This window comes from Channa argus, chromosome 20 (assembly GCF_033026475.1).
Source record: "Channa argus isolate prfri chromosome 20, Channa argus male v1.0, whole genome shotgun sequence".
NCBI classification, from domain to species: domain Eukaryota; kingdom Metazoa; phylum Chordata; class Actinopteri; order Anabantiformes; family Channidae; genus Channa; species Channa argus.
Genome location: NC_090216.1, coordinates 20090829 through 20114741, shown reverse-complemented (window position 1 = coordinate 20114741; position 23913 = coordinate 20090829). Strand labels below are relative to the sequence as shown.

At 38.0% G+C, this 23913-nt stretch overlaps 2 protein-coding genes across 3 annotated transcripts in view; both read left to right on the top strand.

The window, feature by feature from the left end:
• The window catches only part of pdxdc1 (pyridoxal-dependent decarboxylase domain containing 1), a 31265-nt gene extending 27309 nt beyond the window's left edge, over nt 1–3956 (top strand). For both annotated transcript variants that reach the window (XM_067487480.1, XM_067487479.1), the window contains exon 23: nt 1529–3956. In XM_067487480.1, coding sequence (XP_067343581.1) covers nt 1529–1782 — 254 coding nt within the window. In that variant the 3' untranslated portion in view covers nt 1783–3956. The remainder of the gene's footprint in view (nt 1–1528) is intronic.
• Nucleotides 3957–8933: 4977 nt separating this feature from the next.
• Nucleotides 8934–23676, top strand: gspt1l (G1 to S phase transition 1, like). The gene is made up of 14 exons (XM_067487481.1): nt 8934–9360; nt 10399–10443; nt 12467–12718; nt 13297–13330; nt 13440–13517; nt 13624–13804; nt 15818–15972; nt 19258–19398; nt 19502–19595; nt 20525–20605; nt 20983–21156; nt 21924–22013; nt 22218–22386; nt 23046–23676. Exons 1-14 carry the CDS (start codon nt 9168–9170, stop codon nt 23096–23098), a joined length of 1740 nt encoding a protein of 579 aa, XP_067343582.1. The 5' UTR covers nt 8934–9167; the 3' UTR covers nt 23099–23676.
• The last annotated feature ends 237 nt before the right edge of the window (nt 23677–23913 follow it).

The window sequence follows — 23913 nt, the reverse complement described above, 5'->3', positions numbered from 1 at the left end:
TACGCAGAACCTATGTGAGACCTACAGCATAGATTTGACACACAAGTATTAAACAGGCTTAACAGTCTATAAATGCAAAGCAAGTCAAGTCAACTGGGGAACAGCGTTTACATGCACTTAAAAAAACCTGGTTACTGGTAATCTGCATATCCATGCAGCAGCAGAGTAAGATGATTTCTCCTCCAGCTCTGACTTTTTTGAAATCTGGGTCAAAGATTTCAACTGGATAGTAACAGAAAATGCTGTTTTCTGACTTTTCTTTCTTGAAAAGTCAGAGCTGGGGAAGAGAAGAGAAAAAAAGGGGGAAACACATGCACCTGATCCACAAGATTAACTGTCTGAATTAAAAAAATGCAAGTGACTTACTTAGACCTCTGTGAGGCACTTTAGTTACATTTTCTGCTAGAGTTTGATATTAAAATCAGGCACCATTGCCCCATTAACAATCTCTCCTTTCGTTCAGTCTTTTTTTTCTTTTCAAAGATCACATTTGATCTTTGAAATGACCATTCCTGTTATCTCTCAAAATATTCATAGTAAGTTTATTCAATAACAACAAAGGACAGGACATTTTAGTTCTCTATATCTATCAAATACATTACATCCTCATCTGAGCAATGAATGCAAAAGATCATGTCAACTCCAGAGTCTTCACTTACGTTCTTTTGTCATTGAAATGTTGTGGCCTCTACAGCTGTGAAATTCAGTTAAATAGATTACACCTCAGCAGAATATTCTGCCAAAGAACCATTCTATCAATAAAATAATGTTTAACTTTACAGACGTGTTGTATATTGTAGAACACTTGCATTTAATGTTTGTTTTGAGATTGTTTCTTTATTGTCAGCAAATAAAGTTAAATGCGATACTTCTGCCTTGTGGACAGGTACGTCTACTGTACATGTATAAAAGAAACCTGCTAACGTATCAGAGCATTGGTCCGTGTCAACTTTTACGTGTATTGAAGGAGAAGCATAATTCCGCCTTAATTCTTACATCAATGACAATAATGGAAATAAGTCCTGGATTTATACATGACAATTTGTAGATGTGTGGGAGATATGTGACATATTTCTGACACATTTATGTTACTTGTCAAATATACAAACAAACAAAAAAAAACTATAACACTTTGCGATGGTTTTATACTGTTTTCGTGATCTGAGCCAATCTCAGTGGCTGTGTTACAGTCAGAACACACCCTGGACTGGTCCCCGTTCTTTCATGAGGCATTTGTATGCTTTTCAGAGTCAACATTTAATGTAACCTGCAGCCCTTTAGACAGAAGGGGGAAACTTGAGCACTAAGGCTGAACCTATGCAGGAACAGAGAACATGCAAAATTTACATATTGAAGAAGGCCCTGGGCAGCCTTGAGACTAGGAGTCAATGGACCAAAAAGACATTTCTCAATGCAATGTTTGAGCACACACAATCTTTTTTATCAGTGATACATAGAGACTTTTGAGTGGATGTGGGAATAGCATCATACTCACCTTGCATACTTTCTGCCTTGTGTTTCCTCACAGGTCAGAGGTTTTTCCGGCGCTCAGGGGCGAACTCAGACTCCTTTAGTGAGACCAGCTCTTATGGAGTAGCTGAGGAGACAATGGGTGTTACTGCCTCTCCACCTGCACTACAGGAGGACTTGCAAACTGCAATTGGTGTCCTAGCAGAGAACATCCGGGAGTCTTCTAAGCAAGTGCACACACAGATGGAGGCTGCAGTGGCCTCAGAGGAGAGGCAGCCTGAAGGCCAAGAAGTGGAGCAAAGTGGGACATAGAAGATGTTCTACAACCTTCGGCTAAATAGTACCAGCTTAATAGAGTTTCAAAAAGGCATTGTTACATCATGACTCTAACACTTTTAAAGGGAAAAAAAGTTTTAGGGCAGCAGAAATGTCAGAGAAATGTCATGGAAAAATCCACACATGATAATCTTACATTCTGTCTGATGTATTCTATTTGTTTAGTAACAAAAGTAATTAAATATGATTTACTCATCTGGCTGTGGCTGCAGCATTTTGTGCTCTCCCACATTTTTCAGAATGTCTTTTTACCACTATGAAGACATTGTTGTTTTCAATTAGAATTATGTTGACATACATACAAATTTGACCACTTGTGGCTCCATTGCAATATAATCTGTTAAGGCCATACTGTCAGGAGGGAAGGAGGCATACCTGTCCCTTCTGTGGACAGTTTCTCCCTGTAACATTATTACCATAGGACAGCAAATTAGTGGAGTGGTTAGCGCTGCTGCCTCACAGCTATAAGGTGCCCAGTTCAAATCACTTGCCAGCTTTTGCCCTTCTGTTTGGAGTTTGCATGTTCTTCCAGTGCTTACATAGGTTTCCATTGCATATTCTGGTTTCCAGACATAAGGGCTATATGGAAACTTGTGTATTACAGTGAGGTGTCCTATTTCAGCGCTATGAGCTATGCCGTGTGGATTTATTATTAAAAAACTGCTGATATGACTTTCCAGACCTAAGACATGGATTTTACCAATACTTTGCTTACAACCATACAGATACAGCAATCTGTAACCCAAGAAGCAACAAACACTAACAAAGCATTATTTTTGAAGAATAGCAGACAACATCTATTACAAGCCTGTGTCAACATAAAAAATATTTTGTAATAAATATAACAACTTACAAATAACATTTTCAGCCAGCAGCAATTTATCCTCATCACCTTGTTCTTTTGAGGTTTTGTAATTTGAGGTTTTAGAGTCTTCCCCCCTTCTGTCCAAAGAAAGTTTTTAATTAACCTCAGAATAAAATGCACTCTGCATTTGCCCTGGTGACTGGTAAATAAAACACAAAGTACCAATGTTGGGAAATTCCCCATATCATTGTAGTCAATGAATAGCAGAACAGGGCTGTGCTAAGAAGAAATTTGTAAGCAGATCACAAGAGCACAATTCTTCAACTGCTGTTGCTCTTTGTGGTTTACCTCACCTGACTTGTTACTATACTCACACAATTTTAGCCAACACAGAAAGAACAGCTAGATTGCACAGTATAACCAAAGAGACGACAGGCAAAGAAATAGACTGACGTTGATTTCAGAGCTGCTTTGATCTGAACTCAGAGCCATGGTCGTCCTAATAAGAGGATACTAACACAAACACATCACAGTGTTCCGCTGTTTGCTGCGTAGCGAGAACCACTTGGCAGCAGTCGGGACTTGTCTCTGCTTTAGATAAACTTTATTCAAAACATTGAATTAAACAATAAATATGCATACTGAGTCACTCAGATTGTGTCCAAACTGGGCCCCTTTGAAACAGTGGGCTCGAGGCAGCCCACCTGCTCTTCTACAATTTAGAATAATTTAAAATTCAGGTTATGCTTACAGTTAACCATTCACGGGGCAGAGTAATATTAAGTTTTTCTACATTTGTTTTGTCAATAAAGCAAATTCAGCAAAAAGTGCCCCCAATAATGTATATGTAATATCGCTTTCTATGGACAAAAAATCCTGCCAGAACCAGGTCAAACAACTTCCTGTTCTGGATAATCCTTTAAATTCAAACCTGGGACCTTCTAGCTCTGGGGCAACAGTGCTAACCACTCCACCACCGTCCTGCCTTTGATAGAATTATAATGGATTTAAATGTTTTTTGAAATGAATGAGCCTCAATAGAATTTGCTGTCTCAGTGGTAGTGGCTGAATACAAAATATAACAAAACAATTAAAAAAATGCCTTTCACGATAAGCCAAATCAAAGATTTAGTGGGACTTTTGCCAGGCACTCTTTGAACATTAATTGTAAAGAGCTATAACATCTGAATATAATACAGTAGTTTGATAAGGAATTAACATGTAAATGACGTACTAATTTCTTAAGGGTAATTTTTCTCATGTAATTATAATTCAAATAAGTTAATAATTTTCCAACATGTTTGATGAAGAGCTTTTGATTTAACATGAAATGTTCTGAACTGTCCTGCCTTTGTCACTGTCTGAATTATTTATAATGTTTAATCAGGAGAATATTCTTTCTTGAATGATTTTTAAACTTGGTTTACAGTACTGTAGGGCAAATGACATTCTGTAGTCCAGTTATAATTCTAAAAGAATTATAATCTGATATTTAGTCTTCCTTTACACAGTTGTGTCATTTTATGCAGCTGTCATGTTAATGGTTTACTTACTCAGCATACATGGGGAATTGTACTTGAGCTGTTGCAGCAATAAATAGAAGGCAATATGAAAACAAAAAACAATGTCAGGCTTTAATAACAAAAGGCGTATTGACAAAGTTGAAAAGTATGTAGAAATGTGTTTAAGATCTTGTAACAGAGAAAGAAACAAACTAATGAGTTTTTGGAGTAATATGGGGAAAAAATAAAAAAATTATATATATATATATATATATATATATATATATATATATATATATATATATACACATATATATATATATATATATATATACATATATATATATATATATATATACATATATATATATATATATATAGCCTTGTACCTCACTTGTCGCTTTGGATTAAAGCATCTGCTAAATGACTAAATGTAAATATATAAATATACATACAGGTGCTGGTCATATAATTAGTAAATCTTCACAAGGTTGATTTATTTCACTAATTCCATTCAGGAAGTGTAATGTATACCTTCATTTTACACAGACTGATATGTTTCAAGTATTTTTTATTTTTATTTTGATGATTATAACTGACAACTAATGAAAACTCCAAATTCAGTATCTCAGCAAATTAGAATAGTACTTAAGCCCAATACAAAGAAAGGATTTTTAGAAAGCTTGGCCAACTGAAAAGTATGAACATGAAAAGTATGAGCATGTACAGCACTCAACACTTGGGTTGGGCTCCTTTTGCTTGAATTACTGCAGCAATGCGGCCTGGCATGGAGTCGATCAGTCTGTGGCACTGCTTAGGTGCCCAGGTTGCTCTGATAGTGGCCTTCAGCTCTTCTGCATTGTTGGGTCTGGCATATAACATCTTCTTCTTCACAGTGCCCTATAAATTTTCTATGGGGTTAAGGTCAGGGGAATTTGCTGGCCAATCAAGAACTGGGATACCATGGTCCTTAAACCAGGTACTGGTAGATTTGGCACCGTGTGCAGGTGCCAAGTCCTGTTGGAAAATGAAATCTGCATCTCCATAAAGTTGGTCAGCAGCAGGAAGCATGAAATGCTCTAAAACGTCCTGGTATATTGACCTTGGACCTCAGAAAACAGTGGAGCAACACCGGCAGATGACATGGCACCTAAACCATCACTGACAGTGGAAACTTTACACTGGACCTCAAGCAATGTGAATTATTTTCCTCTCCTCTCTTCCTCCAGACTCTGGGACCCTGATTTTCAAAGGATGCAAAATTTACTTTCATCAGAGAACATAACTTTGGACCACTCAGCAGCAGTCCAGTTCTTTTTGTCTTTAGCCCAGGCGAGACACTTCTGACACTGTCTGTTGTTCAAGAGTGGATTGACACAAGGAATGCGACAGCTGAAACCCATGTCTTGCATATGTCTGTGCGTAGTGGTTCTTGAAGCACTGACTCCAGCTGCAGTCCACTCTTTGTGAATCTCCTCCACATTTTTGAATGGGTTTCGTTTCACAATTGTCTCCAGGGTGCGGTTATCACTATTGCTTGTACACTTTTTTCTACCACATCTCCGCCTCTCTATTAATGTACTATGACACAGAGCTCTGTGAACAGCCAGCCTCTTTTGCAATGACCTTTTTTGTCTTGCTCTCCTTGTGCAAGGTGTCAATGGTCGTCTTTTGGAAACTGTCAAATCAGCCGTCTTCCCCATGATTGTGTAACCTACAGAACTAGACCTTTGCAGGCCTTTAAAATGCAATCCTTTCTTTGCATTGGTCTTAAGTAATATTGTAATTTTCTGAGATACTGAATTTGGGGTTTTCATTAGTTGTCAGTTATAATCATCAAAATTAAAAGAAATAAACACTTGAAATATATCAGTGTGTGTGGAATGAATGTATACATTATACAAGCTTCACTTCCTGAATGGAATTAGTGAAATACATCAAATGTAAATGGTAAATGGTCTGTGCTTATATAGCACTTTTCTACCTATTGGCACTCAAAGCGCTTTACACTGCTTCTTATTCACTCATTCACACTCACAATCACGCTCACACTCATACATCAATGGGGAAGCTGCTATGCAGCTGGCCAACACTCACCGGGAGCAACTAAGTTGGGGTTCAGTGTCTTGCTCAAGGACACTTTGACATCTGTCTGGAGGAGGTGGGGATTGAACCAACAAGATTGGTGGACAACCGCTCTACCTTCCTGTGCCACAGTCTCCCAACTTTTGAAGATATTCTAATTATTTGACCAGCACCTGTATATATACTTGCACTTGCCCTTTTTATTTGGGGCCAGCATCTTGGTTAAGGCGTTCCATGTATACCCTGCCTGCTAGCATCTTGCACCCCCTAGCTTATTATGCCACTGTGGTACCTGATGACCAGGAGGGTGTTGGTGTTAATCGCCTGGAATTTGTTCTTCCCATTTAGATGACTTCTCAGGACTTGCCTTACATGTTTGCAGGTACTTGGTAGTAGCTGCTTTTCTTGTGGCCTCTTCATGTTACCATTTGCCTGTGGGATCCCAAAGTACTCGTAGCTGTCCTCAACATCTGCTATCTTGCCTTCTGGTAGTACAATACCCTCAGTTCTGACTACATTTCCTTTCCCTGTTACCATCTGACCACACTTATCCAGTCCAAATGACATTCTGATGTCCTGAGTGTATATCATGGTGGTGTGGATCAGTGAGTCGATGTCTCGTTCATTCCTAGCATTATTGATTATTGATTATTGATATTGTATTGATTTTGTGCCTACTCAGCTTAGCCGATATGATGCCTGAAAAGAGCTTCCATGATGTGCAGAGGACGGTTATTGGGCAATAATGGGATGGGGCTGCTCCCTTTTGGGGGTCCTTCAGGATCAGGACTGTATGGCCTTCAGTTAACCATTCAGGGTGGGTCTCATCCACTAGTAGCTTGTTCATTTGTGCCACCATGCGCTTATGGAGTGAGGTTAGCTCCTTTAACCAGTAGGCATGGATCATGTAAGGACCTGGTGCTGTCCAGTTCTTCATATTTGAGGCTCTCTCTTGGATGTCTGTCATTGTGATGGTTACTGGATCTTGTTAAGGAAGGTTCTCACTAGCCACTGGAAATTGTTGTTATGTGATGCCTCCTTCTAATATATGCTTTTCCAGTATTCTTCAGTCTCCAGCCTTGGTTGGTCTGCTCTTTGGTTATTACCCTCCCACTTGGAGTACACCTTGGATGGCTCAGTGGAAAATATCCTGTTTATTCTCCTGGTTTCAACTTCTCTGGTGTACCTCTTCAACCGGATAGCCAGGGTTGTGAGCCTTTGCTTCTCCAAAGCCTCAAGTGTAGACAGTTTGTTGTACTTCTTAGGTAGGTTGTACCATCTTCATCATGGCTTTCTGCAATACGATAGTTGGCTAACATCTCTCCTTGTTGACTTGATCTTAGCCTCCAACCTCCGTTTCCATGGAGGATACTTAATGTTATGGCTTATGTTGATATGATAGCCAAGCATCTCAAGGATCACGGTCGCCGGGGTGTTTTTTTAGTCTCAGTGATGGTCGTAGATGGGAATGTTCATACTGCTGCATTCACATCCTCTTTCTTTCAGTAGTACTTTCAGAATGTACTTCACTTATACTTGGTAGTTGACCACGGAGGTTCCAGGTGTCCATCTTAGCCATGATCTTCAATCTCGAGTCAGCTGCTCTTGCATTAACCTCGAATTTTGTTATTGGGGCTTGGAACCCAATCTCAGATTGTGGGGATGATGATGTCTCCCTCCTGACCTGTGTTGTACCTTGTCATTCTCTAGTTGCGATAGCAGGCATTTCTTGCGTATATTAGAACACTGAGCTACTGGCTCTTTCTGTGTTATTTTAGATTTGGGGGTTTGAAGTGTCCATAGTTCTCACATCCTCTGAATGTAACTCCTCTCACTAGAGTTACTTGTATAGTAGCATTCCAATAACTCTGTTCTCATCAGGTTGCCCCAGGTTCCCTAACACCTTGCACAGACCTCTCTCTCTCTCTCTATCTCTCTCTCTTTATCTATCTATCTATAACTTATGATTGCAACTAAAATAGATAAGTTTACCATGATCATATAATGTTAAGTCAAGTCTGCTTTATTGTCAGTTATTCCACATACAGTACATACATACAGAGAATTGAAATTGTGTTACTCTCAGACCCATGGTGCATACAGATAACACTAACAGTAGAGCCTAAAAAACCTCGATCAAAAATAAATACAACTATACTATAAGGGCATGTAAAAGAGTAATAAAAATAAAAATCAATTTTAAAAAAAGCAGCGCAAGACACATGACAGATAGATTGCAAACCAGTGAACTGAACAAACAGTGCAGATAAAAAGACAGTACAGTAATAACTAATAGTATTAGACAATCACTTCTCACTCTATATACAGTACTTTAAATCTAGAATTAGATCATCATTTATTTTTAGACTATATATAGCCCAATTTCTTTAGCTAAAATAATAATTTCCATGAACACTTCCATTACACTTGAAATGTACTCCAACAAAATTAACTTAACAAAAAATAAAAATGTAAATTATATCTGTTAAGTGAGCGCTCCATTCTCTTAGAACATTTAAGAGTTAGTCTTTATATGTTGATAGAAAGCCTTGATTGAATTGACGCTTCCGGAAAGGGTAAGAAACTACTCACATTAACTGACTTTAAATAGATATAGGGATATGTAGTGATTTTCCTTTGCTTAAGCTTTCAAAGATATAGTTTCCGGTTTTGTAAACGACTTCATTTCCCAAAAGTCATCGCGGGTAGCACGTTGGCTGACGGAACGCGTTAGCTCACGCGGACTGTCTCTGGGAGTGCTGAGTCGAATATCCTCTCTGCGTTTGTGCTGCTAGAAACCGGCTGCTGTATTTCACTTGAATCGGAGACCAAACATTACACTTCGAATTGGAACTCTCATCATTCCAAGGGGTGACCTTAAATATTGGGTTTTGGGTGGACACTTTTGTGTACCAAGAATTGCATAGCTCAGATCTCACAGTAACGTTAGTGAAAGCCCAAGACCCACGATGGACCCGATAGACACAGCCCCTGATTCATGGGAACAAGAGGACGATGTGGAGGCCACAATCGACGGACAACTTGAACCAACATTCACAACCCTAAATGTGAATGCTAAACCCTTTGTACCCAACGTAAACGCCGCTGAATTTGTTCCGGCTTTTGTGAAGAAACCCCTTTCGGAAAATCTCGATTCTGGTGGTAAGTCCAGTCACGTTGGAGAGATGTTAGCTTCCACTTAGCAAGCCGCTAACAGGAGGAAGGCTGGGTAGTTGTTAGCAAACGTTAGCCACTCAGGAGACACGCGTTCCTTGAAACGCAACTGACTAGCTGGCTGCTGTGCTGTCTGAAGTAGCAGCCGATTAGATTAACGTCCTTTCGCTGGGTACCGAACAACCGTGTATCTGTACTCTTAATATCACTTTTGAGTTTGTTTATGGAGCTGCGATGTGTAGTTTAAGGACTGGCAAAAGTGTTTAAAATGTAGCGATCCGACCGGCATTAGCTTGTTACAGCAAACCGGTGGCAGCTAACGTTAGCCAGCGTGTGAGTTAGCTGCTGTGAGTTAGCAATTGAGCGCTTTTCGTCTCGCTCGGGTTCATGTGATGGGTTCCGTCCATGTTGTTGCTACAACGGAATGGAACCAACTAAGGGCCACCTTTAGGTGATAGGTTGAAGTTAAGCCCTTCCACTGGAAGAAATTTGTGGAAACATAAGCACTGTATCAGTAACTACTGACGCAGTGCTGGTCGAGAGTGGAGCCAAGTGTGTCATTGAAAACCGCGTGAAGGCAGAGTAAATGCTGAACGAGGTTAATTATATTGACATATATTATGAGACATCATTGGGAAATATTTTACACTAGCTTGCCCTAAATGTAGTTAACTTAAGTAAATCCCTGTTGTCATTGGTACCCATAAATACTACCTATGGAAAATATTACCAAAGTTGTGCTCCAAAATGTTACGTTGCTCGACACTAAAAAACACTTGTTGTTAAAAGTTCACTTTATGTAACAGATTCTTATGTCCTTCTCCAGGCTTTACTGAGCCACCTTCTAAAGACAATCTTTTTACCTGAGGAAAATAGATTGATTTTCTATTAAACCCAGTCAGTTTAGAAATTGCTCAAATGATCACACTGTTTAACAAAGTTTGACTTGTAACTAGTTGACCTGGATGGACTCCAGTGGGAATTACGTATTTACATAAGTAGTGTTGTCGTTGTTTTTTCTTTCAGTTGCTGTTGAAAATAAATCTGCCATAGAGATGTCACGAAGTGCTGGTATGTATAGACAATGTATATCCAGGATTCCTTTGTGCTATATGTCATATGCTTTTCATTTTTAATATCATGTCAAACAGGTGCGCCTGTTTAACATAACACTTTAAAGGGGCTTAAAACCCACTATTTTAAATCGGGTGAGTTGTAAATTGGTTAAATGTGTTGACTCCCACAATACATACAACTGCTATTGGGTCATTTAATTCTGCAGACATTTAAATAATTAGAGCTAGACACTGGTGGTTAGCACCAAAATATGATGGTTCGCACTGTTGTTTCACAGTGAGATGTTTTTTGATTCAAACCTGTCAGTTCTTTGAGCCCTGTTCTGTACAGTTTGTTCTGTTTATGTTTCCTCTAGGTATTACACTTTTGTCCTACAGTCCAAAGACACGTTACCGGAGTCTAAATTGTTTATAGATGTAAATGTAAGCATGGAAGGGTGTAAGCCTGACTGTGCCAGCCTATGATAGACTGCATCAGGATTAGCTCCAGCCTTTAGAAACTTAACATGATGAGTGGTAAAGGTAAATGAAGGTTTGTTAAAAGAAAACACAGTATTGTACCAACTTAAAAATAGTAAATAGTACGTCTGTGGTTAATTCTCTACATAGTATGTGATGCCAAGATTCCTCACTCAAGCTGTTCAACCTCAAAAGACTTGCTGTATTAATTACTTGATCATTCTCAAATTTACTCAGTCTACTAAATCATTAATGCAAAATGTATCCATTATGGTGTATATTGGAGGTATCCAAAGCTACTGAGCTCTTGTGGTTTGTGATTAAGACAGGATTTTCTAAAGATTCATGGTCCTGATAAGACAGTATAAGATAAGATCTTGGTAATTGTAATCGTTAAACCCACCAAAATCAGATGTATGTTGAATATGTATCATAAATAACATGATTTTTGAAAGATAATTGATTGAAAAATTACTCTCGTATGAAATGAAGCTATTTTATAAAGTCAAAAGTCCCAAAGGCATTTAAGTGGTACAGTGTTGAGATTAAAACCCATGTGATTTCCAAGTCAACTTAATAATTAAATCACTAAAAACAAATATCTTTAATTCATAACCGCAACACATTTACAAAGTCACAATGTAGAACTTTATTAACTTTTTGTAGAGGGTCTCAATCTTCTTCTCAAAACGGCCCAGTGACCACTAGCTGAGCCTACTAAAGGATTTACCACAGTGGTTCATCCTTTTTAGCGGAATACATTATGGTTCTGTGTTTCCTACAGACTTTGATTGTAGCTGTCTCTATTGGAAAAGAGGTTCCACTTTGTTTTTGGAGTTAGGGGGAGCACAGAGTTTCGGCACTGGGAGCAGTTTTGTGTTGAAGCCCGTCCTTCAGTTAAATGTTTGTGGATAGTTCTAACTGTTCTAACAGTGGTCTGCTTAAGTATATTGTATGTGTGGGGAATTCTCCTGAGAATTGATTAATTACTATCAACTAATTTTTACTTGCGTTAACTCAGTTTCAAGCCTTTTTCTTACACAGTAGGCCTAATAGACAAAAACTGCATTGCTTTCAAAATAACATGCGTTTCTCTGTTTTTATTTATTTATTTATTTATATGTAAAATCATTTCTAATACATACAGAAGCACCCACAATGCCAGTCGATGTAATTGATTCTTTAACAGTTTACCGCTCATGGAAGCTTTTACTTTATCTCTCCCTGAATCCTGTTAATCATGAACAGTATCCTAAAAATCAGACACTTCATATGTGGATTTCCACCAAACATGTCCTGGAGACACTTAAGGACCAGTACTGAAAGTAGGTCTTTTGGGGTTTCTGCCTAGAGAAGTTCTTAAACGTACTTGCAGTACCTGAGCCCTAAGTCACTCCAATGCGGCAAAATAAACCTGAATCTGGATGGGAAACCAAAAAGGATAAAGGAGTGTTATGTTTTTTTTTTTTGTTTTTTTAACAGATTTCAATTGTTGTAGATGTTTTTAAATGAAGAAAACAATATTGAATGATATGTCTGCCATGGTTGTGGCTTTGCAGCTCCCTTGGAGAATGGTGACACAGAAATGACCCCAGAGGAGCCATGGGACCAGAAGGAGGCTGAACCTAATGAGGAGGAGCCAGGAGGTGGGCCCTATGCTAATCGGGGACCAGCGGTTACTCCTATAACAGAGGAGATTGCTCCAGAAATCATAGAAGAAGAGGAGGAAGTGCCAGTGCCCAAGGTTCCACTTATACAGCCAAATGCCCCCAAGAAGGAACACATCAATGTTGTATTCATCGGTCACGTAGGTTAGTACAAATGACTGCTGTTGTTCAGCCAGGGGTATTTGTAAAACGTAGATAAATCTAGATGTTGTGTTGTAGTATTTACTATCTAAAAATTCAGGAGGGCCAGTCACTCCCCAATCTCCCTTTCTGGATCCAGACCATTACCTATTAAAACTCAACTCTTTAGTCCACTATTAGACTGATTCTTCATTTTTAGAGAACTCACCATTATATTGTTCCATTTCCATAGCATTTCCATAGCTTGTGCTCGGTGCACAGACACTGATGTCTGTCACCACCTGAAAGATTGCACTTCTAGACACTGATGATGCCACTGTGATGTCAAAGTATGTACCTTCTAACAAGGTTGAAATGCATCAGCATAAAATGTCTTGAAGTGTTGGCATGGTAGCTACTGCTACACAACAAGTTATTCATTTTCTTTCTGTAAGTGGTACCTTGTTTAAATTTAAAATGCCATATTTCTCAACATGTGAGTAGCAGGTAGGACTGTCAGGCAGTCAGTGCTAGTCTAGTAGAAAGCTTAACCTGAATTTGTTTTGGTTAATCTAAACCAACTTCATGTGCTTCTTCTCCAGATGCTGGAAAATCCACGATTGGTGGACAGATCATGTGAGTAGCATCGTCCCTTTGGATTCTCCTCTTGAATATATAATGACTGAGATTATGAAACCTGATTAAAGTTTGGTATGTTGTTCATTTCTTTGTTTCTCTTAAACAGGTATTTAACAGGCATGGTAGACAAGAGAACCTTAGAGAAGTATGAAAGAGAAGCAAAGGAAAAGAACAGAGAAACCTGGTGTGTTTGTTTTCTTTTTCTTTTTTTATACCTAGGAGTATAAAAGCTGTCAGTGATTTCCCCCTAGTGACCAAAGCAACAACAATATATCACTCTTTTTGTCCAGGTATCTTTCCTGGGCTTTGGACACTAACCAAGAAGAAAGAGACAAAGGCAAGACAGTGGAGGTGGGCCGAGCATACTTTGAGACAGATAAAAAGCATTTTACCATCCTAGATGCTCCAGGCCACAAAAGCTTTGTCCCCAACATGATTGGTGGTGCATCACAGGCCGACCTGGCTGTTCTGGTGAGTCCAGTGAATAACCAATGTTGTTAAACTATTGCCATAATGGAGTGTTTTCATAGTGTAATTACCAGCACTTTTCTACTCCATAATCAAAGAAATGAAATTGCTTTTGAGCGAAATTTAGCAAAATTAGGTTATTAATTAGATTAAAATTGCGGTACAACATTAAAATATCCCGGGCAAACTATTAAGTTTATGTTTGCACTTAAAAACCCTGCTCAATTTAAATATAAAGAAATTAAAAATACAATTCTAAGGAATTTGTATGACGATACTGTATATTTTCTTACACGTTACTTGCCAACGTCATCAGTTTCTTTTTATTTTGAAATGTTGGTTTACTTTCACTGTCAGGACTCTAATCACCCCCAACTACTCTCAAAAACATAATGTTTATACTGGCAATAACAGGACCTTGGTGCCTGTGCTGATGTAATGGAAGGTTAACGCCTCATATAACCTCAACACTAAATTCTGGAATTCTGACATTCATGGATGCGTGATTGCAAATGTCAGAGTGAGATGCTTCCGTCATTATCCCTTGATTTCTGCTTTGGTTCAACAGTTAATGTTTTTCATCTGTCTTGTTCTGAACTGCAGGAACACGTCCATCTAATAAGTTGCTCACACTTACTTGATATTTAGAGTTTTATATTTTAGTTTGCTTTTTAAATGTTACATCGCCTGTGATCAGCAAAACTTTCATCTTGTCAGAGGATGTGTAGTTGTACTGAGCACACCAAAACAATGCTTTACCAAAAGAAGCGAGTATGTGCATCTTTGTGCAAGACACTGGTGTTGTCCAGGGGCCAATGGAGCATAATGTGAACTGGGTGGTAGTTTTCAAGGACATCACAATAATGTCTGAATAAGAAAAAAATACTCTAACCTCAAAAGTGGACCGGGCACCTATTTCTCTTTCAGCACTATGAGTCAGGTGATCCCTGTTTATACAAGTAGTCTAAAAATGTAACCATTATAGCAAAACATTAACAAAGTCATTCTGAACATCAAAAGGCATGTATTCACTGTTGAACCACAGCAAAATCTCAAATTATTACACAAACTTTTTATGATTATATTATTAGATGTGATATACAGTAGCCGTTACTTAGATTTTACAAAATTAACTTGAGAAAAAAACTTTGTTTTTCCAACAAGTTTTCTCCTCAAAAATAACTTTAAGAGATAATGAGATAATTGTCTCATTAGCACAATATAATGGCACAGAAAAGAGATCCTTTTTTTATGTTCAGAAGTCTAAGCAACAGACACTTTTGCTAAAATCTTAGAAGCAACTAGAAAAAGACATATCTAACAGCCCCTATCATCAATAAAGCCCTTATTGTGCAAGATGTGCAATGAAAACACATTAAATTGTCAAAGTCATATTAAAATTTAAGATAGTTGGGTTTATTCACAATGTGAACTCATGAAGGTCGAAGGTCGATCCAATCCTGCAGAAGGCTGCAGGATTGGATCGACTCCCATCCCACCAGGTATGGTCCCACCCAGCCATGAAGCGTGGATAAAATGGGAGGGTTGCGGCAGGAAGGACATTCGCCATAGAAAGTTGTGCCAAATCAATGTGCAAAACACATGCTGTGGTGTCCCCTGACAGGGACAAGCTGGAAGCTCATTTGAACTAATACACAATTGAACAATTACTTTGGGGGGACATGGTACTGCCAAAACAAGTGAGACTTGCAACAAAATGAAAAAAACAACTAGAATAGTGAAATGTTTCTCTATCGTCATACCATATAAATTCGAGCAGTCCTATCTGTTGATCTTAATGCTTATATCTGCCCAGTCAGCGATATTACTGCAAACTCATACTCCTGTGATTGTCAGGGGAGGTAAAAAAATCACCCAAATTAAAACAGAAAATAAGTTTGTTTTTTGTTTTTAATTTCACTTTTCATTTATTTTTATATTACTTTTTTTTTTTATTAACACTGACCAGTTTTTAGCATCTTTTAGTAGTAGACTAAATGAATGTGCTTGTCCTAGGTTATCTCTGCCAGGAAAGGTGAATTTGAAACTGGATTTGAGAAAGGTGGACAAACACGCGAGCATGCTATGTTAGCCAAAACAGCTGGTGTCAAGCACCTGGTAGTTCTGGTGAATAAAATGGATGATCCAACAGTCAACTGGAGCCTGGAGAGGTGAGTACATGGCTAGTGATGATTAAACAGTTAATGTGAAGGGTAACCCTTTCCTTTACAGTTTGGTAATCGCTTGACAGGTAAAATTATAGTATGTATTCATTCCTAATAACATAAGCAGGTAAATACTGAGGTGAAACATTGATTGTTACTTTAGGTTCAGTTACTTGGTTTGATGACTTTCACTTTGGGCAAACCAAAAAGGGAAGCATATCTTGGTCTACTTCGAAACCTTGACTATAGTAAGGTAAAGAAGAAATAATATTTTGTAGGTATATGATAACTTTATTTTCTAAATTAACTGCGTTTATGGCAATCCCCATGCAGACAATAAAACCAGCAATACATTTCTGCTTTCATGTGTAGTGTCTGCACATCTGCCTCCTGGATTAGTTAATTTGTCTATGCTGTAGACCTCGGTTGTCCAAAAACAAATTAAAACACAGCAACCAGACAGTGAGTGGCATGTTCCTTTTATTCATGAACGCGTGGTGGAGTATTCAAACAAAATTGCAGTAACTTTCAACACTGGTCTGATTTAAGCAAGAGTAAGATATTTAGAGAATTTGGGGAATAAGCTTTGTCCTTAGATCAGAAAAACGATAGTGTGAAGTTTAGAACAGCTAACTGTCCTCTGGAGTCTGTGGCCAGATGAAAACACCCTGAAGACTGAATACATCACCAACTAGTTTTCTGCTTTCTAAATGTACATGTTTTCCCAGAATGCCAGTTGAAAATTCTGACAAAGCTCTTGTAGTAGTATATTGGGCGATATTGAGAGAGATGAAAATATTTTTTATCTGCTTATGGCCATATGCAGAGAAAACCCCAATCTTTTATTTTTGCACAATATTTAAAAAACAATTTTTTTTGTTAAAAGCAAAGTGTAGAAGAAAACATGACAAAAGGGCATTTTCATTCTAAAGTCAACATAGTTATCTGTCTGCACTCTCAGTAAACTCACTCCCAATATTTAACAGCTGCGAAAAACTCTTCTGCACCTTCCTATGCACTTAAATCTATACATTTTTTAAAACTTCCTTTTTACTCTTTCTTGCACTTGGATCTCATGAAATGTAAACACTTTTCTGATAGGACTTCGCTTTAATGTTTTCTCCTTGACTTAGTTTTTTGCTTGCCTTGTACCTCACTTGTAAATCGCCTGGATAAAAGCGTCTACTAAATGTAAATGTGTTTTAATCAAGACACTTGAATGTAAGATTTGCAGTTACAAAAGGAACACACTGAAAAGATGTGCACACTAAATGATGTCAGAGTGGTGAAATTAGCAAAATTAAACGTGCAGTAAAACAAGTAGATGCTCTGTCGTTGTCTGAGTTAGCATTACTGAGTGCTATGATTTACACTGAAAAGCAGAAGTTGATTAAGTCATGGCTAAGAAGATTGGATCAGTATGGCTGAGTTTTGCATATTGAGCTGGAAACGAGTTGGAAACTGAAAGGAGGCTAGTGCAAGGTTCTGATACAAGTACACATCTGGTTGATGACTTCTTATTCAGCTCATGCTTGTTGGCTATTGAGGGTTTTAGTATTCCATTGCTGTTTCTCTATCAATATTTAATATGTTTAATATTTACAATATGAGATCAGAGAGAGTCTGAGCCACTTGGCAGCATTAACTCATGTCTGTAAGCCACTTACACTACAGTGGCATTTAGGCCACTAATTAGTTCAGGCCTGCTAAGACATCTGAGTTTAACTGCCCAGGGTTCTGCTCCTTCATGCAGAGTAGACAGCAGGCAGGAGGAGAGAGGGAACTAAGGGGAGGTGCAACTTGATACTGTACTGTTAGTAGATATGAAAACACGAGTTAAATGCTCATTCTACCCGGCAACTGTGTTCTTGTGCTATGTAGCAGATAGGTTAGTGTGGGCTCGAAAACTTATTTTCCTTTTTGTCTCTGGACTGTTTAGTTAAACAATATCATAGTCAAAGTCTAAATGTCTATAAAAATGGCCGCATGTGTACAGCGCACACATTTTGCAGTTAAAAAAATAACTATAGTGCATAAATATGAATATTTGTGTTCTGAGTTCCTAGGGTATTAATACTTCAAGAGACCAGTAAATCTAGCAGGTCTGAAAATATAACTTCTAAAGCCTTTTGTTTCTCTGAGCAATTATCTGGCTGCAGAATAAAGGGAGCAGACAGCTCAGGTAAAGTCAAACTTAGTCCTCAACCCGACAACTGACAATATACCGTTTAAAGACAGGGATCAGTGAGTGATGGTCACGAACCTCCACTGGTTTGCTATATTATTTTTTTGCTCTTTGGCAGGTCTGTTAGTTGCACGAGTGACTTGACCCTTCGCTCTTCCATGAACCGGTCAAAAATGACCCGCGTTAAAATGGATGTTTTTTGGTTAATAATAATAATAATTAATTCTAAATACTTTTTACATTTTAAACATTTTTAAACCATTTTGAAAAGAAAATTACACAACAGCAATAGAACAATGTCAGCATCCATTTTGTTCCTGTAAATGGCCTTTTTATTTAGCGCTTTTTATCCAAAGCCCATTGCAATGTTGCCTCGCATTCACTCACACACACACACGCATACCAATGGCGGTGGCTACCACAAAAGATCCTAACCCACCAGGAGCAACTTCAGGAGCAGGGTTCAGTGTCTTGCCCAAGTTCACTTCGACATGCAGCTTGGAGGGTGCGGGAATTGAACCACTGACCCTGTGGTCCGTGGACAGCTGTCTTACCAATTCAACTTTATTTATATAGCGCCAATTCACAACAAAGTCATCTCATACTTTCATGTTGTCATTATGGGTTATTCTTAAAAATGTGTTTAAAATCATGTATTTGATCCATTTTGAAATATGGCTGTAACATAATAAAATGTGGAAGCACTGGGAATACTTTATGGATCCAGTGTATGCAGTTGTGACAAACTACCTGTTTCTGGCAGTGTGCATTGCAGCTCCCACACACACTGATGAATTTATGGTCTTTGTTACTTGAATGTTTGGAATAACAAGCAAACCATTGATCAATGTGTAGCTATCTAAATAAATGCTAAACTACAATTTTATAAAATGCATAAATGGTAGGTTAATACTTTATTTCGCACAGTATTAACATGTTTTTTGAGAAACAGCTGTACTATAGCTAAAACATATTTTAGTAATTTATAGATATTTTGTGATTTGCTGCAGATTTGCTGGTTTGCCTGAATATCAATGGTATGGCAATGGTTTGACTGTCTTATTTTTTAAAAGATGCTGATGATCCTTCTATTGTCCAACTCCCAGGTATGAAGAGTGTAAGGAGAAACTATTGCCATTTTTGAAGAAGGTAGGCTTTAACCCAAAGAAAGACATTCACTTCATGCCATGCTCTGGGCTAACAGGAGCCAACCTGAAGGAGCAAGCTGACCTGTGCTCCTGGTATACGTAAGTTACTGAGTTCCTTATCAGCTCTGTGCTTTCACTGCGATAAACAATTTCACTTGTTTATCAAACTCTTATTTGCTGTCCATGTTTGATGTTGTTGCAGAGGATTACCATTCATTCCACATTTGGACAATTTGCCAAATTTCAACAGATCAAGTGATGGCCCGGTCAGATTGCCTATTGTGGACAAATACAAGGTAAGCTATTTTTAGCCCGCTCTTAAAAAAAAACGATAGCAATATAGATTTCCAAATGTCATGTGACTAACTTGATTTATGCTGCCATGTTGGCAGCTGTAGATGGTGCTAATGTGAATGAAAAATGATAATGTTCTCTTCTTATCAGCTAGATTTCTCCACACATTGACAAATTAATTATAAAATTACATATGAAAATAGTAATGGGCTTAAAACCCTGTAGCATCTTTTATTTTTTGCTGTATATCCTTAGATTACTAATATTACAGGGCTGTTAGTTTAGCACTGGTGTTTTCTGATATATCTGGAGGGCTTACCTGGAATCAAACCAGTCATTTTCTGAAGCCTTTTTGTTTGGGATCCATCAAATACCTTCAGTATGGAGATTTAATTCCAACATTAGTTTGACATAGTTAATAGGAGGATAAGCAACAGCAGTGTATGTAGCCTGTGGGCTAACCAGATGCAGCTGAGTGAGCTGTAATGTTACATTACAGATAACATTATTCTAATTCTTTGATTTAGAGAAGAATTTAATATGCTGCCTATAATTGTCTACTCTTTCATTAGTTGAAAAGAACATTTTATTACTACTTCATTTGTTTCATTAATGCTGCCAAAATGGCAGCGTTGTCCTTTGACTAATTTTTAAGATTGTGACTTCATCTCCAGTAGCTGTGTATATGTGCATAACTCTAACTTGTAAAACATTGAAGGTTAGAAAGGGTTTAGAATGTCAAAAATAATTGTCTTTTTTTTCACTGTGACCTCTTTAACACTTTAAACAATTTGTCTCATCAGTTGTTCAGTAAAATGGCAAAAAAAAAGGATGTCAGATGCAGACTTGATGCCAAAGCAGGCAACATTTGACAAGTTTCCCTGGCGTCCATTTTTTCACTTGCTTTTTTCTTGGTCTGTTTTATCACAAGGACATGGGCACAGTGATCCTGGGCAAACTAGAGTCAGGTTCCATCAGTAAAGCACAGCAGCTGGTCATGATGCCAAACAGGGTAAGATATGGAATCAGCCTTTTATTTTTTCCCAGTCAACATAGACCAGAGATGAGACAGTGAAAATGTAGCTGATGCTTAACTATAAAAATGGTCTTCAGCATCAGAAAGCTTTACACGGGCTCTTAATTATTTTAATATTCAAATATATGTGCTATTAGGAACGTTGTTAATGCATTTATCAACCAATGAAAAGTAATTTGTCTGCTGGGTTCTGCATATACACCAAAAACACTGGCAGTGTTGTCACTGCTCTTTGTTTTCTTAACTACTGCACTGTCTGTAGCTTATTTATTTTTGTGTAAAATTACTTTAACTACACACATTACTCATTGTTTCTTACGGTGTTTCTACATCTCTTACCTCTGCTTGTGCAGCATGTGGTGGAAGTTTTGAGTCTCCTGTCAGATGATGTAGAGACAGACGATGCTGTGGCCGGTGAAAACCTCAAACTACGGCTGAAGGGGATTGAGGAGGAGGAGATCCTGCCTGGCTTTATTCTGTGTAATGCTGAGAACCTTTGTCACTCAGGACGCACCTTTGATGCTCAGGTCAGTCAGCACGGCAGCAGCCCAGTACTCTCTCTGTGACACTTTGCTGTGTGTAAATTACAGCGGTTATTAATTTATTGACAAAATATCTGTAATTTTTACATTTTCCTGACACTTAATCATGATGATGACAGTAGTGTAATAACAGTAGAATTAGTACACTACTGGGGAATACATCTTGCTTAAAATAAGTAAGATTTAGTAGTTTTACTGTTTGTTATTCACCATTACGCTATTTTCAGAAATATTAGTCACACTGACACGTCTCAGGGAAAGTAGTAAATGTCTATATTTAGAAAAGCTGTTAGCTGGGGAAAAAACTGGCCCAATAAGTTAATGTTTATTGCTAAGACTGGTGGTAATCTAGTAGGAAATTGAGTGAATAGCGTCATTTCTAACTTAAAAATGTTACATATTGTACGTACTGCATTAAGATCTCTCCCACACATTTTAAGAAGTTAAAAAGTAATCTTTGTATAGTCATTATTATTATTATTCGATGGATAAATTGCAACAAAATACAGATGTAAATCTGCTTCCTTTCCACCATTTAACAGTAACTTTATTATTGGACCATGATCAACTTTTATGGTCTGTAAAACGATACTGTTAGAGATGTACGTTGAGCAATAAGACAAGATAGATGTGAAAAGTTTTACACAAACGGTACATCCTCAACACCACCACCAGAGGAGCTTCCTTAGTGTCCAACAGTGTGAAGTCAGTGAAGAGCCTTTTCATATTCACTGTACTGCTTTTCTCCTCAGATTGTCATCATTGAACACAAATCCATCATCTGTCCTGGTTATAATGCAGTCCTTCACATTCACACCTGCATTGAAGAAGTTCAAATTACGGTAAGGCCTAATATTAGCTACACGGTCAGCCTTTCAAATGAGACCTCTCCAGAAAGTCAGTTTTTAAAAAGCTCTTTTAAACAATAGAAACAGGGTCTAAAAAACAGTAGAGCAAATTAAAGTGCATTGTTTTAGGGTATGGTTGGGGATCAGTAAATTTTCACTGTATGTGCTCATGTTGTGCTACTTTCGAATGTCCTGCAGGCCTTAATTTGTCTGGTAGACAAGAAGACAGGGGAAAAGAGTAAGACACGCCCACGATTTGTCAAACAGGACCAGGTCTGCATTGCCCGTCTACGCACAGCAGGAACCATTTGCCTGGAAACCTTTAAAGATTTTCCTCAGATGGGACGTTTTACCTTACGAGATGAAGGTACAGAACCTACAGATATTGGTGGAGCTGTTTCTGCATGACTGAGTGAAGTTAAAATCTTATACTGAACAAGAGAACTGGTTGTGGGGTTTGAAATGTAGCGCTAAATGATGTTGGACGTTTTTAGACTTTTGTCTTACAGTTGACATTACTGCTTAGTGGTCTATTCTGGTGCGGGCTGTATGCATGTCTCAAAGCTTTACATTTTTATATTAATTTTATATATTAAAATATATGGCACTTGTTCCCTTTCTGAGGTTTTTACAGTTTTCAGACCAGAGAATAGCTCTATATCTCAGATTAGCTAAATTATGTTTTGATTTCAGAGGTGTTCTGGTTATTAGACACAGGTTATAGTCTCTTTGGATTTGTTAATAAAATGGAAATGCAGAAAATTTCTTTTCTTTATGGATTGTATGTTATGTACATGTATGTATGTTTCTTTTCTTTATGGAATGTCAAAAGTAATATGCTCACCTCAAATTTTAGATTGTAGATCTAGTCTGTGGATGTTTAAGCTGCCACTGAAAAGGCCTTTTCAGCCACTGTAGGCTGATTAAGCCTCTTTCATCTTGTCTTAGTTTAGCCTTTAGTTGCTTTTAAATACTGAAAGATCAACCTTATTTAAAAGAGATGACTGTATTTGATTTGTCTCTCAGGTAAGACTATCGCCATCGGTAAAGTGCTGAAGCTGGTTCCTGAGCGTGACTGAGGATGACAACACCATCTTAGAATCCTGGAGAGAAGGAACGGGTGGAGCTTGGTCATAACCTGCCACACTGTTGTCAGGGGCGACAGCACCTCCCTGTCGTGCCCCCTCCTGCGTGCCGAAGATCAGCTTCAGTGCAAAACTCCTGTGATAACGAACCTGTTTTTAAGCAAGTGACAACCAAGATGAAGTCCACACGAGTTAGCTTTCTCATATTGAGAGCTCAGCTATGCCAATTCTGGATTAGCCTTCCTCCTCCCTTCTTTGGTCTACTAATCGTTACATGATTTTTGTTTTTATTTTTTTCTTGCTTTCATAAATGACAATGACAAATGGCAGAAGTTATATCTCTAAACCGATGTGGACCAGGAATTTGCTTGGAGTATAAAAGTGATTTTTCAGAAGCAAATTGTTTATGAGAAATTAACCAGTTGGAACCAAATGTTTATCTTGGGTGTACATGTCTCCCTTTGCTTTTACCCAGTCTTTGGTTTCTCATGTGGCGTTCTGGCAGTGTGCTTGAGCGTGTTCAAATGTTATTAAAGCAAACTATGACAATAAAATAGTAAATTGGGAAAGAACAGCGTTTTTAATTCTCAGAGCACATTCCAGCAACTTGCCTCATATTTCACATTATCTCAAGGCTGTTTAAGATGGATAGATAGCCTTTGTCTTTGTTTCATACCACTAAATTTAGAATGCACTAAAATAAATGCTAACTAAAAGAACTAATAAATAAAGGATAAAATGAATAATAAAATATAACACTGAGTAAAAGTATGGGGAAAAACATTGGCATAATACAAAAAAAAACTTAA